The sequence below is a fragment of the Mobula birostris genome, chromosome X (assembly GCF_030028105.1).
Source record: "Mobula birostris isolate sMobBir1 chromosome X, sMobBir1.hap1, whole genome shotgun sequence".
Taxonomy (NCBI): Eukaryota; Metazoa; Chordata; class Chondrichthyes; order Myliobatiformes; family Myliobatidae; genus Mobula; species Mobula birostris.
The window spans coordinates 4,196,872-4,210,955 of NC_092402.1; the positions used below are offsets into that span (position 1 = coordinate 4,196,872).

At 53.8% G+C, this 14,084-nt stretch overlaps 1 protein-coding gene across 1 annotated transcript in view; it reads right to left on the reverse strand.

Annotated features, from left to right (window-relative positions):
• Positions 1 to 14,084, reverse strand: part of LOC140191714 (tensin-4-like) — a 38,987-nt gene that overhangs the window by 16,595 nt on the left and 8,308 nt on the right. Inside the window, exons 4-7 of the mRNA XM_072249383.1 lie at positions 13,553 to 13,643; positions 4,616 to 4,952; positions 2,447 to 2,931; positions 2,083 to 2,169 (exon numbers count right to left, since the gene is read on the reverse strand). Of these exons, the coding sequence (XP_072105484.1) occupies positions 2,083 to 2,169; positions 2,447 to 2,931; positions 4,616 to 4,952; positions 13,553 to 13,643 (1,000 nt within the window). The remainder of the gene's footprint in view (positions 1 to 2,082; positions 2,170 to 2,446; positions 2,932 to 4,615; positions 4,953 to 13,552; positions 13,644 to 14,084) is intronic.

The following is a 14,084-nucleotide window of genomic DNA, read 5'->3' on the forward strand; positions in this document are numbered from 1 at the left end:
CCCACCCCTCCACACCCCCAACCACCCACTGACCCACCCCTCATCACCCCCAATCACCCACTGGCCGACCCCTCCACAACCACAATCACCCACTGACCCACCCCTGCACACCTCCAATCACCCACTGACCCACACCTCCACACCCCCAATCACCCACCGACCCACCCCTCCACACCCCCAATCACCCACCGACCCACCCCTCCACACCCCCAATCACCCACTGACACACCCCTCCACACCCCCAATCACCCACCGACCCACCCCTCCACACCCCCAATCACCCACTGACCCACCCCTTCACACCCCCAATCACTCACTGACCCACCCCTCCACACCCCCAATCACCCACCGACCCACCCCTCCACACCTCCAATCACCCACTGACCCACCCCTCCACACCCCCAATCACCCACTGACCCACCCCTCCACACCCAAATCACCCACTGACCCACCCCTCCACAACCCCAATCACCCACCGACCCACCCCTCTAAACCCCCAACCACCCACTGATCCACCCCTCTAAACCCCCAACCACCCACTGACCCACCCCTCTAAACCCCCAATCACCCACCGACCAACCGCTCCACACCCCCAATCACCCACCGACCCACCCCTCCAAACCCCCAATCACCCACTGACACACCCCTCCACACCCCCAATCACCCACCGACCCTCCCCTCCACACCTCCAATCACCCACTGACCCACCCCTCCACAACCCCAATCACCCACCGACCCACCCCTCTGAACCCCCAACCACCCACTGATCCACCCCTCTAAACCCCCAACCACCCACTGACCCACCCCTCTAAACCCCCAATCACCCACCGACCCACCCCTCCACACCCCCAATCACCAACTGACCCACCTCTCCACACCCCCAACCACCCAATGACCCAACCCTCCACACCCCCAATCACCCACTGACACACCCCACCCCTCCACACCCCCAATCACCCACTGACCCACCCCTCCACACCCCCAATCACCCACTGACCCACCCCTCCACACCCCCAATCACCCACTGACCCACCCCTCCACACCCCCAATCACCCACTGACCCACCCGTCCACAGCCCCAATCACCCACTGACCCCCCCTCCACACCCCCAATCACCCACTGACCCACCCCTCCACACCCCGAATCACCCACTGACCCACCCGTCCACAGCCCCAATCACCCACTGACCCACCCCTCCACACCCCCAATCACCCACCGACCCACCCCTCCACACCCCCAATCACCCACCGACCCACCCCTCCACACCCCCAATCACCCACTGACCCACCCCTCCACACCCCCAATCACCCACTGACCCACCGCTCCACACCCCCAACCACCCACTGACCCACCCCTCCACACCCCCAATCACCCACTGACCCACCCCTCCACACCCCCAATCACCCACTGACCCACCCCTCCACACACCCAATCACCCACTGACCCACCCCTCCACACCCCCAATCACCCACTGACCCAGCCCTCCACACCCCCAATCACCCACTGACCCAGCCCTCCATACCCCCAATCACCCACTGACCCCCCCTCCACACCCCCAATCACCCACTGACCCACCCCTCCACACCCCGAATCACCCACTGACCCACCCGTCCACAGCCCCAATCACCCACTGACCCACCCCTCCACACCCCCAATCACCCACCGACCCACCCCTCCACACCCCCAATCACCCACCGACCCACCCCTCCACACCCCCAATCACCCACCGACCCACCCCTCCACACCCCCAATCACCCACTGACCCACCGCTCCACACCCCCAACCACCATTACTTTATCATCTCCTGTCAGAATCGCCTCATGTACAGACACTCCTGTGCCCAGCGTCACTTTATGGACACACAATCTGTGTGTATAAACTATTTTATGTTTTTATATTTGTTGTGTTTTTTATTATTAATGTGTTCTTTGTCTTAATATGTTTTTTTCTTGCACCAGATCGGATCTGGAGTGACAATTATTTTGTTCTCCTTTGCACTCGTGTACCGGAAATGACATGAAACATCTCCGATCCTGACGGAGAATGACATCAGATCAACCAGTTCACCCCAAGGCGACTTACCCTGTTCCCGGCTGATTTTTGGCTTGTACCAATATTTGGAGGTATCTTGTACAAATTTAACAGTAGGTTCTGCACTGGTTGGGAGATCTGCAGAGGAGACAAAAGCAGATAAGGGATAGAGCGCCAGAGCACAGAATCAGGCCCCAGAATCAGCGTCCAGCATCTCCCACATGGAGTGTTCCTTTATCTTCATCACCAGAATTGCCTTCAGCAACAACACCAGCTCGTTTTCTCAGGTCGGCGTTCGTGTGACATGAAATTCCTTCCAGCCCCAAGGGGCAGGAAGGAAGGAGGGAACGGGGCACTGGGGAGGGTGTTCGGAGGAGGTTCACAAGAATAATCCGGAAAAAGAGGTAAGATTTACCTGCGAGGGAGGCCGTACTGGAAGACTTGGCGGATTCTCTGCTGGGAGAAGCAGAGCGGGGCAGGCTTGCGGTGCTGAACGACTTGGAGGCCAGCCGCTGGGTCTCCTGCCCCTGCACGGGGCACGGTACGCAGCCGTTGACCAGGAGCAGCGGGATATCGGTACAGGAGCTGGCGGCAGAGGCCGGGCAGCTGCTGGACTGCTTCTTCACCCCCCGCCGGGGCGGCTGCCCCGGCGGCGCTAGCGCCGGCCCCGCTGGGGCTCCCTGCGGGTGGAGCGGGTGCGCCGGCCTGCGGGGCAGCGGGAGCGTCCGGCACTCGGAGGACCGGTCGAGCTGCTGGTCGCTGTACGAGCTCTTGCACAGGCCCGGGGAGACGATGCAAGGGCTCTTCAGGTTGACGAACGAGCCGGACGAACCGTACGGACTCCCGGCCGACCGGTACATCGTCCCCGGCTCTCCGTCGTCGCTCAGCAGCGAGTGCGAACTGAAAGACAAATTGTGGGGGGTAATTAAAAACCTCAACTTGTCAGTGATCACTCCCATCTAATCATCTGTGGTTACCTGGGATGCAGACCATCAGGCCCTGGGGATTTATCAACCTTCAGTCCCATCAGTTTACCCAACACCATTTTCCGCCTGATGCGAAATTTCCTTCAGTTCCTCTGTTACCCTAAGACCTCTGGCCACTATTACATCTGGGAGATTGTTTGTATCTTCTGCAGTTGTACAGGGCCCTGGTGAGACACATCTGGAGTATTGTGTGCAGTTTTGGTCTCCAAATTTGGGGAAGGACACTCTTGCTATTGAGGGAGTGCAGGGTAGGTTCATGAGGTTAATTTCCGGGATAGCGGGACTGTCATATGTCGAAAGATTGGAGGGACTGGGTTTGTATACTCTGGAATTTAGAAGGCTGAGAGGGGATCTGATTGAAACATATAAGATAATTAAGGGATTGGACGCGCTAGAGGCAGGAAACATGTTCCCGATGTTGGGGGAGTCCGGAACCAGAGGCCACAATTTGAGAATGAGGGGTAGACAATGTAGAACGGAGTTGAGGAAAAACTTTTTCACACAGAGGGTTGTGGTTCTGTGGAATGCTCTGCCTCAGAAGGCAGTGGAGGCCAATTCTCTGGATTCTTTCAAGAAAGAGTTAGATAGAGCTCTTAAAGATAGCAGAGTGAAGGGATATGGGGAGAAGGCAGGAAAAGGGTACTGATTGTGGATGATCAGCCATGATCACAGTGAATGGTGGTGCTGGCTCGAAGGGCTGAATGGCCTACTCCTGCACCTATTGACTGTTGTCTGTTGTTAATCTCTTTAATCACCCCACTAGCATCAGGAGGAAATACCGTACATTAGGGAGAAGGACTGTTAGGATGGGAAACAGCTTCCTCCCACTGCCCCCCCCCCCCAGGCCGTGAGACAACTGGACTACCTGCCACCATCCAGGTCTCATCACAGCTGAAGCGACAGTAGCCTTAGACAGTTTGCTGTTTAATCTTGCGTTGTTGATGCACCTTGTTATTTATTACAAACAAGAGGAGGTCTGGAGATGCTGGAATTCCGAGCAACAGCACAGACAATGCCAGAGGAACTCAGCAGGCCGGGCAGCATCTCTGGAGAAAAGTCTAGTCGAGGTTTCGGGCCAAAACCCTTTACGTGTTGTGTGTGTGAGTTATATGTACTGTGTTGTGCACCTTGATCCAGGGGAACATTGTTTCGTTTGACGGTATAATTTATGTTGTGTGTTGGTGCGTGGCCAAGTGGTTAAGGCGCTCGTCTAGTGATCTGAAGGTCGCTAGTTCGAGCCTCAGCTGAGGCAGCGTGTTGTGTCCTTGAGCAAGGCACTTAACCACACATTGCCCTGCAACGACACCGGTGCCAAGCTGTATGGGTCCTAATGCCCTTCCCTTGGACAACATCGGTGGCGTGGAGAGGGGAGACTTGCAGCATGGGCAACTGCCGGTCTTCCACACAACCTTGCCCAGGCCTGAGCCCTGGAAACCTTCCAAGGCGCAAATGGATGCCAATTAAAAATTTAAATACTTTATGTGTTGTGTGTGTGAGTTATATCTACTGCTTTGTGCACCTTGGTCCAGAGGAGCGTTGTCTCGTTTGACGGTGTATGGTTGAATGACAGTGAGTTGAACTTCAGGGAGTTACTCTACCTTCCCAAGGTGTCCCATCCCCCGGAAGAGGTGGAGAGCAAAGAGCTGGCACTGTCGCCCAGCCTGTGTTGATGGCGCTGGTAAGAGCTGAGTTGGTTGTCGGAGCCTGCGGACGTTGACAGATAAGACCCAGGGGCTTCCCTCGTCTGGGTCAGGTTGCCGTGCTGGTGAGGCGGGGAACCGGCGAGTGACCCGCTGTTGCTGCTGGAGTAGGGGGCTGCGACGGGCTGGTAGATCTGCTGGGATGAGCTGGAGTCCCGGGCCAGCCACGCGGCCCCCTGCGTCTGCTGGGAAGTCGGTACTGCCACTGCTTTTGAAGAGTCCACGATCCGGGAGTCTGCGGAACAAGGCGAAGCGGGGAATTGGTGAAACGGTTCAGTTAGTCCTGTAAGACCATCAGACACAGGAGCAGAATTAGGCGATTCAGCCCATTGAGCCTGCTCCGCCATTCCATCATGGCTGGTTTACTATCCCTCTCAACCCCATTCTCCTGCCTTCTCCCCGTAACCTTCAACACCCTGACTAATCAAGAACCGATCAACCTCCATTTTAAATACACTCAATGACTGGGCCTCCAGAGCTGCCTGTGACAATGAATTTGACAGATTCACCACCCTCTGGCTAAAGAAATTCTTCCTCATCTCTGTTCTAAATGGGCGTCCCTCTGTTCTGAGGCTGTGTCCTCTGGTCCTAGACTCCCCCCACTATAGGAAACATCCTCTCCACATCCACTCTATCTGTGTCCTCTGGTCCTAGACTCCCCCCACTATAGGAAACATCCTCTCCACATCCACTCTATCTGTGTCCTCTGGTCCTAGACTCCCCCCACTATAGGAAACATCCTCTCCACATCCACTCTATCTGTGTCCTCTGGTCCTAGACTCCCCCCACTATAGGAAACATCCTCTCCACATCCACTCTATCTGTGTCCTCTGGTCCTAGACTCCCCCCACTATAGGAAACATCCTCTCCACATCCACTCTATCTGTGCCCTCTGGTCCTAGACTCCCCCACTCTAGGAAACATCCTCTCCACATCCACTCTATCTGTGTCCTCTGGTCCTAGACTCCCCCACTATAGGAAACATCCTCTCCACATCCACTCTATCTGTGTCCTCTGGTCCTAGACTCCCCCCACTATAGGAAACATCCTCTCCACATCCACTCTATCTGTGTCCTCTGGTCCTAGACTCCCCCCACTATAGGAAACATCCTCTCCACATCCACTCTATCTGTGGTCCTAGACTCCCCCCACTATAGGAAACATCCTCTCCACATCCACTCTATCTGTATTTGGTAAGTTTCAATGAGATTTTCCCCTCCCCCATTCTTCTAATCCTCAGCGAGTATGGACCGAGAGCCATCAACCGCTCCTCATACATTAATCCTTTCATTCCTGGAATGATTCTTGTCTGGACCCTGTCCAACACCAGCACATCTTTTCTTTCAATAATGGGCCCAAAACAGCTCACAATACTCCAAGTGCGGCCTGACCAGTGCCTTATAAAGCCTCAGCATTACATCCTTCTTCTTATAACTACTCCTCTCGAAAAGAATGCTAACATTGCATTTGCCTTCCTCACCAGCCGACTCAACCTGGAAGCTAATCTTCAGGGAACCCTGCACAAGGACTCCCAAATCCTTTCGCAAATGCTTTTTGAATTTTTCAAACGCTGCTTTTTGAATTTCTCCTACCAAAGTGCCCGACCGTACACTTCCCTTCGAACTTGAAATTGTAAATTGCCGCTGTGAGTCGCAGCAGCTCGCTGGGCCGACAGGGCCTGTTCTCCTCTCTCTCCAATTAGATAAGAAAGGAACTCGGAGAATACCGAGTATTGGCGGTATCCTAGCGGTTAGCGTAACGCCTTACAGCGGCTGCAATCAGGGTTCGATTCCCGCCGCTGCCTGCAAGGAGTTTGTACGTGCTTCTCATCTCTGTAATAAACAGACGCCCCCCTGTTCTGAGGCGGTGTCCTCTTAGACTCCCCACTGCAGGAAACATCCTCTCCACATCCACTCTATCTGTGCCCTCTGGTCCTAGATTCCCCCACTATAGGAAACATCCTCCCCACATCCACTCTATCTGTGTCCTCTGGTTCTAGACTCCCCCACTATAGGAAACATCCTCTCCACATCCACTCTATCTGTGTCCTCTGGTCCTAGACTCCCCCACTATAGGAAACATCCTCTCCACATCCACTCTATCTGTGCCCTCTTGTCCTAGACTCCCCCAACATTTGATAGGTTTCAATGAGATCCTCCCTTATTGTTCCGAGTTCCAGTGAGTACAGTCCAGAGCATTCAAATGCTCCTGACACAATAAACCTTTCAATGCGGGAATCATTTTCGTGAACCTGCTTTTGAACCCCCTCCAATGTCAGTGTGTCCTTTCTTGGATAAGGGGCCCAAAACTGTTCCCAATACTCCAGGGGAGGCCTCAGCAGGACCTTTTAAAGCCTCAGCTTTGCATCCTTGCATTTTTATATCCTGGTCAGTCCAACCAGGGTTTTAAGGGTCTGAAACATCTCCTGCAGTTTAACATCAATCTCTTTGGCTGCTTCCCTGTGCCGCGCTCTACATGCATTTTGATTTATATATTTGTTAACTTCTTTATTGGCAGTAATATTTTGGTTCTTGCGCGTTGTGTGGGTGCACCGCGGTCTGGAGGGACGTTGTTTTGTTTGGTTGTATACACACACACACACACACACACACACACACACACACACACACACACACACACACACACACACACACACACACACAGCTTGAGCTTGCTGAAGCCCGGCACGCCCGCACCCCTTTCCTGTCCGCGCCCCTGCGCTGCAGAGAGCTCTGCAACCAGCAGATTCCTTGGCTACTGTGTGCAGCACTCCCACAGACAACGCAGCTGGGGCTGCTGCGTGTTCAGACAGACCCGCCCTTGCCCTGGCTGGAGGGGTGCGGGAGAGATCGAGACGTACCAAAACTTCCAGGCACGCCACCCTGCCCGGACAGGTGTAGGGTTGGTCCCGTGAGGTCGTGTGAGTACGCTCGGCGGAAAGTGAGGCTGCCAGGCGCCAGGCAGCCGGTGAAAGCTCCTCCCGGGGCGCGACTCACCGCCCTGCGCCAGTTAAAGGCAGGATGTGATGCTGAGGCTTCATCAGGCATTACTCAGCCCACAGGGGGAGTATTGTGAGCAGGTTTGGGCCCCGTATCCAGGTAAAGAAAAAAAGTTGGAAGTAAAATTTATTATCACAGCATGTACCTACAACCCTGAGATTCCTTTTCCTGCAAGCATACTCAGCAAATATATGGAATATTAACTGTTCCATAATAGAAAAAAAGGACCAGACGATACAGATAGAGTGGATGTGGAGAGGATGTTCCCTATAGTGGGGGAGTCTAGGACCAGAGGGCACAGATAGAGTGGATGTGGAGAGGATGTTCCCTATAGTGGGGGAGTCTAGGACCAGAGGACACAGATAGAGTGGATGTGGAGAGGATGTTTCCTATAGTGGGGGGAGTCCAGGATCAGAGGACACAGATAGAGTGGATGTGGAGAGGATGTTTCCTATAGTGGGGGAGTCTAGGACCAGAGGACACAGATAGAGTGGATGTGGAGAGGATGTTTCCTATAGTGGGGGAGTCTAGGACCAGAGGACACAGATAGAGTGGATGTGGAGAGGATGTTTCCTATAGTGGGGAAGTCTAGGACCAGAGGACACAGATAGAGTGGATGTGGAGAGGATGTTTCCTATAGTGGAGGAGTCTAGGACCAGAGGGCACAGATAGAGTGGAGGTGGAGAGGATGTCTCCTATAGTGGGGGAGCCTAGGACCAGAAAGCACAGATAGAGTGGATATGGAGAGGATGTTTCCTGTAGTGGGGGAGTCTAGGACCAGAGGACACAGATAGAGTGGACGTGGAGAGGATGTTTCCTATAGTCGGGGAGTCTAGGACCAGAGGACACAGACAGAGTGGATGTGGAGAGGATGTTTCCTATCGTGTGGGAGTCTAGGACCAGAGGGCACAGATAGAGTGGAGGTGGAGAGGATGTCTCCTATAGTGGGGGAGCCTAGGACCAGAGGGCACAGATAGAGTGGATATGGAGAGGATGTTTCCTATAGTGGGGGAGTCTAGGACCAGAGGGCACAGATAGAGTGGATGTGGAGAGGATGTTTCCTATCGTGTGGGAGTCTAGGACCAGAGGGCACAGATAGAGTGGATGTGGAGAGGATGTTTCCTATAGTGGGGGAGTCTAGGACCAGAGGACACAGATAGAGTGGATGTGGAGAGGATGTTTCCTGTAGTGGGGGAGTCTAGGACCAGAGGACACAGATAGAGTGGATGTGGAGAGGATGTTTCCTATAGTGGGGGAGTCTAGGACCAGAGGACACAGATAGAGTGGATGTGGAGAGGATGTTTCCTATAGTGGGGGAGTCTAGGACCAGAGGACACAGATAGAGTGGATGTGGAGAGGATGTTTCCTATAGTGGAGGAGTCTAGGACCAGAGGGCACGGAGAGAGTGGAGGTGGAGAGGATGTTTCCTGTAGTGGGGGAGTCTAGGACCAGAGGACACAGATAGAGTGGATGTGGAGAGGATGTTTCCTATAGTGGGGGAGCCTAGGACCAGAGGGCACAGATAGAGTGGATATGGAGAGGATGTTTCCTGTAGTGGGGGAGTCTAGGACCAGAAGACACAGATAGAGTGGACGTGGAGAGGATGTTTCCTATAGTGGGGGAGTCTAGGACCAGAGGACAGAGACAGAGTGGATGTGGAGAGGATGTTTCCTATCGTGTGGGAGTCTAGGACCAGAGGGCACAGATAGAGTGGAGGTGGAGAGGATGTCTCCTATAGTGGGGGAGCCTAGGACCAGAGGGCACAGATAGAGTGGATATGGAGAGGATGTTTCCTGTAGTGGGGGAGTCTAGGACCAGAGGACACAGATAGAGTGGATGTGGAGAGGATGTTTCCTATAGTGGGGGAGTCTAGGACCAGAGGGCACAGATAGAGTGGATGTGGAGAGGATGTTCCCTATAGTGGGAGAGTCCAGGACCAGAGGACACAGATAGAGTGGACATAGAGAGGATGTTTCCTGTAGTGGGGGAGTCTAGGACCAGAGGACACAGATAGAGTGGATATGGAGAGGATGTTTCCTGTAGTGGGGGAGTCTAGGACCAGAGGGCACAGATAGAGTGGATGAGGAGAGGATGTTTCCTGTAGCGGGGGAGTCTAGGACCAGAGGACACAGATAGAGTGGATGTGGAGAGGATGTTTCCTATAGTGGGGGAGTCTAGGACCAGAGGACACAGATAGAGTGGATGTGGAGAGGATGTTCCCTATAGTGGGAGAGTCCAGGACCAGAGGACACAGATAGAGTGGACATAGAGAGGATGTTTCCTGTAGTGGGGGAGTCTAGGACCAGAGGACACAGATAGAGTGGATATGGAGAGGATGTTTCCTGTAGTGGGGGAGTCTAGGACCAGAGGGCACAGACAGAGTGGATGAGGAGAGGATGTTTCCTATAGTGGGGGAGTCTAGGACCAGAGGACACAGATAGAGTGGATATGGAGAAGATGTTTCCTGTAGTGGGGGAGTCTGGGACCAGAGGACACAGATAGAGTGGATGTGGAGAGGATGTTTCCTGTAGTGGGGGAGTCTAGGACCAGAGGACACAGATAGAGTGGATATGGAGAGGATGTTTCCTGTAGTGGGGGAGTCTAGGACCAGAGGGCACTGATAGAGTGGATGAGGAGAGGATGTTTCCTATAGTGGGGGAGTCTAGGACCAGAGGACACAGATAGAGTGGATGTGGAGAGGATGTTTCCTATAGCGGGGGAGTCTAGGACCAGAGGACACAGATAGAGTGGATGTGGAGAGGATGTTTCCTATATTGGGGGAGTCTAGGACCAGAGGACACAGATAGAGGGATGTGGAGAGGATGTTCCCTATAGTGGGAGAGTCCAGGACCAGAGGACACAGATAGAGTGGACATAGAGAGGATGTTTCCTGTAGTGGGGGAGTCTAGGACCAGAGGACACAGATAGAGTGGATATGGAGAGGATGTTTCCTGTAGTGGGGGAGTCTAGGACCAGAGGGCACAGATAGAGTGGATGAGGAGAGGATGTTTCCTATAGTGGGGGAGTCTAGGACCAGAGGACACAGATAGAGTGGATATGGAGAGGATGTTTCCTGTACTGGGGGAGTCTGGGACCAGAGGGCACAGATAGAGTGGATATGGAGAGGATGTTTCCTGTAGTGGGGGAGTCTAGGACCAGAGGGCACAGATAGAGTGGATGAGGAGAGGATGTTTCCTGTAGCGGGGGAGTCTAGGACCAGAGGACACAGATAGAGTGGATGTGGAGAGGATGTTTCCTATAGTGGGGGAGTCTAGGACCAGAGGACACAGATAGAGTGGATGTGGAGAGGATGTTCCCTATAGTGGGAGAGTCCAGGACCAGAGGACACAGATAGAGTGGACATAGAGAGGATGTTTCCTGTAGTGGGGGAGTCTAGGACCAGAGGGCACAGACAGAGTGGATGAGGAGAGGATGTTTCCCATAGTGGGGGAGTCTAGGACCAGAGGACACAGATAGAGTGGATATGGAGAAGATGTTTCCTGTAGTGGGGGAGTGTGGGACCAGAGGGCACAGATAGAGTGGATGTGGAGAGGATGTTTCCTATAGCAGGGGAGTCTTGGACCAGAGGACACAGACAGAGTGGATGTGGAGAGGATGTTTCCTATCGTGTGGGAGTCTAGGACCAGAGGGCACAGATAGAGTGGAGGTGGAGAGGATGTCTCCTATAGTGGGGGAGCCTAGGACCAGAGGGCACAGATAGAGTGGATATGGAGAGGATGTTTCCTGTAGTGGGGGAGTCAAGGACCAGAGGACACAGATAGAGTGGACATGGAGAGGATGTTTCCTGTAGTGGGGGAGTCTAGGACCAGAGGGCACAGATAGAGTGGATGAGGAGAGGATGTTTCCTGTAGCGGGGGAGTCTAGGACCAGAGGACACAGATAGAGTGGATGTGGAGAGGATGTTTCCTATAGTGGGGGAGTCTAGGACCAGAGGACACAGATAGAGTGGATGTGGAGAGGATGTTCCCTATAGTGGGAGAGTCCAGGACCAGAGGACACAGATAGAGTGGACATAGAGAGGATGTTTCCTTTAGTGGGGGAGTCTGGGACCAGAGGGCACAGATAGAGTGGATGTGGAGAGGATGTTTCCTATAGCGGGGGAGTCTAGGACCAGAGGACACAGATAGAGTGGATGTGGAGAGGATGTTTGCTATCGTGGGGGAGTCTAGGACCAGAGGACACAGATAGAGGGATGTGGAGAGGATGTTCCCTATAGTGGGAGAGTCCAGGACCAGAGGACACAGATAGAGTGGACATAGAGAGGATGTTTCCTGTAGTGGGGGAGTCTAGGACCAGAGGACACAGATAGAGTGGATATGGAGAGGATGTTTCCTGTAGTGGGGGAGTCTAGGACCAGAGGACACAGATAGAGTGGATGTGGAGAGGATGTTTCCTATAGTGGGGGAGTCTAGGACCAGAGGACACAGATAGAGTGGATGTGGAGAGGATGTTTCCTATAGTGGGGGAGTCTAGGACCAGAGGACACAGATAGAGTGGATGTGGAGAGGATGTTCCCTATAGTGGGAGAGTCCAGGACCAGAGGACACAGATAGAGTGGACGGAGAGAGGATGTTTCCTGTAGTGGGGGAGTCTAGGACCAGAGGACACAGATAGAGTGGATATGGAGAGGATGTTTCCTGTAGTGGGGGAGTCTAGGACCAGAGGGCACTGATAGAGTGGATGAGGAGAGGATGTTTCCTATAGTGGGGGAGTCTAGGACCAGAGGACACAGATAGAGTGGATGTGGAGAGGATGTTTCCTATAGCGGGGGAGTCTAGGACCAGAGGACACAGATAGAGTGGATGTGGAGAGGATGTTTCCTATATTGGGGGAGTCTAGGACCAGAGGACACAGATAGAGGGATGTGGAGAGGATGTTCCCTATAGTGGGAGAGTCCAGGACCAGAGGACACAGATAGAGTGGACATAGAGAGGATGTTTCCTGTAGTGGGGGAGTCTAGGACCAGAGGACACAGATAGAGTGGATATGGAGAGGATGTTTCCTGTAGTGGGGGAGTCTGGGACCAGAGGGCACAGATAGAGTGGATGTGGAGAGGATGTTTCCTATAGCGGGGGAGTCTAGGACCAGAGGACACAGATAGAGTGGATGTGGAGAGGATGTTTCCTATAGTGGGGGAGTCTAGGACCAGAGGACACAGATAGAGTGGATGTGGAGAGGATGTTCCCTATAGTGGGAGAGTCCAGGACCAGAGGACACAGATAGAGTGGACATAGAGAGGATGTTTCCTGTAGTGGGGGAGTCTAGGACCAGAGGACACAGATAGAGTGGATATGGAGAGGATGTTTCCTGTAGTGGGGGAGTCTAGGACCAGAGGGCACTGATAGAGTGGATGAGGAGAGGATGTTTCCTATAGTGGGGGAGTCTAGGACCAGAGGACACAGATAGAGTGGATGTGGAGAGGATGTTTCCTATAGTGGGGGAGTCTAGGACCAGAGGACACAGATAGAGTGGATGTGGAGAGGATGTTTCCTACAGTGGGAGAGTCCAGGACCAGAGGACACAGCCTCAGAATAGAGGACATCTGCCATCAGATTTCTGAATGGACATTGGAGCAATGAACACATTTTAATTGTGTGTATATATATCTTACTGCAATTCATGGTAATTTTAATGTTCTGCAGCAGAATAAATCTCACAACATGTGTGGCCGATAAGAAACCTGATTCTGATTCTGATTTCGACTAAACCCAGTTCTGCTTTCTTGTCAAGGCCTCCTGGATGTGAGGACCCCGAGGTTTCCGGCGGTGATCCCCCGGCTCACATCTCATGCAACCCGCAATGCTCTGTATCTTACCAGACACGGCTCTGAACTGCGGAGGACCGTACAGCACGGCAGGGGAGTCCGTCTGCCCGATGCGGAGCCTGTCGTACCCCGTTGACTCGAGCTGCAGAGAGGACACGGTTCGCAGTTAAGGCCGAGAGCGGACTGGGGCCGGAGGGAAGCACAAGGTTGCGCCTTCACAAATGGCAACGCACGCAAAGACTCAGCAGGCCAGGCGGCATCCATGGAGGGGAATAATCGGTCGAAACGATTCGGGGCCCGGACCCTTCATCAGGACTCGAAAGGAAAGGGGGGAAGAGGGGAAGGGGGACAGGCGGACAGGTGACAGGTGAGACCAGGTGAGGGGGAAGGTGGGTGGGTGGGGGAGGGGGAGGAGGACAAGCGGACAGGTGACAGGTGAGAGGGAAGGTGGGTGGAGGAGGGGGAGGAGGACAAGCTGACAGGTGGCAGGTGAGACCAGGTGAGAGGGAAGGTGGGTGGGTGGGGGAGGGGGAGGAGGACAAGCTGACAGGTGGCAGGTGAGACCAGGTGAGAGGGAAGGTGG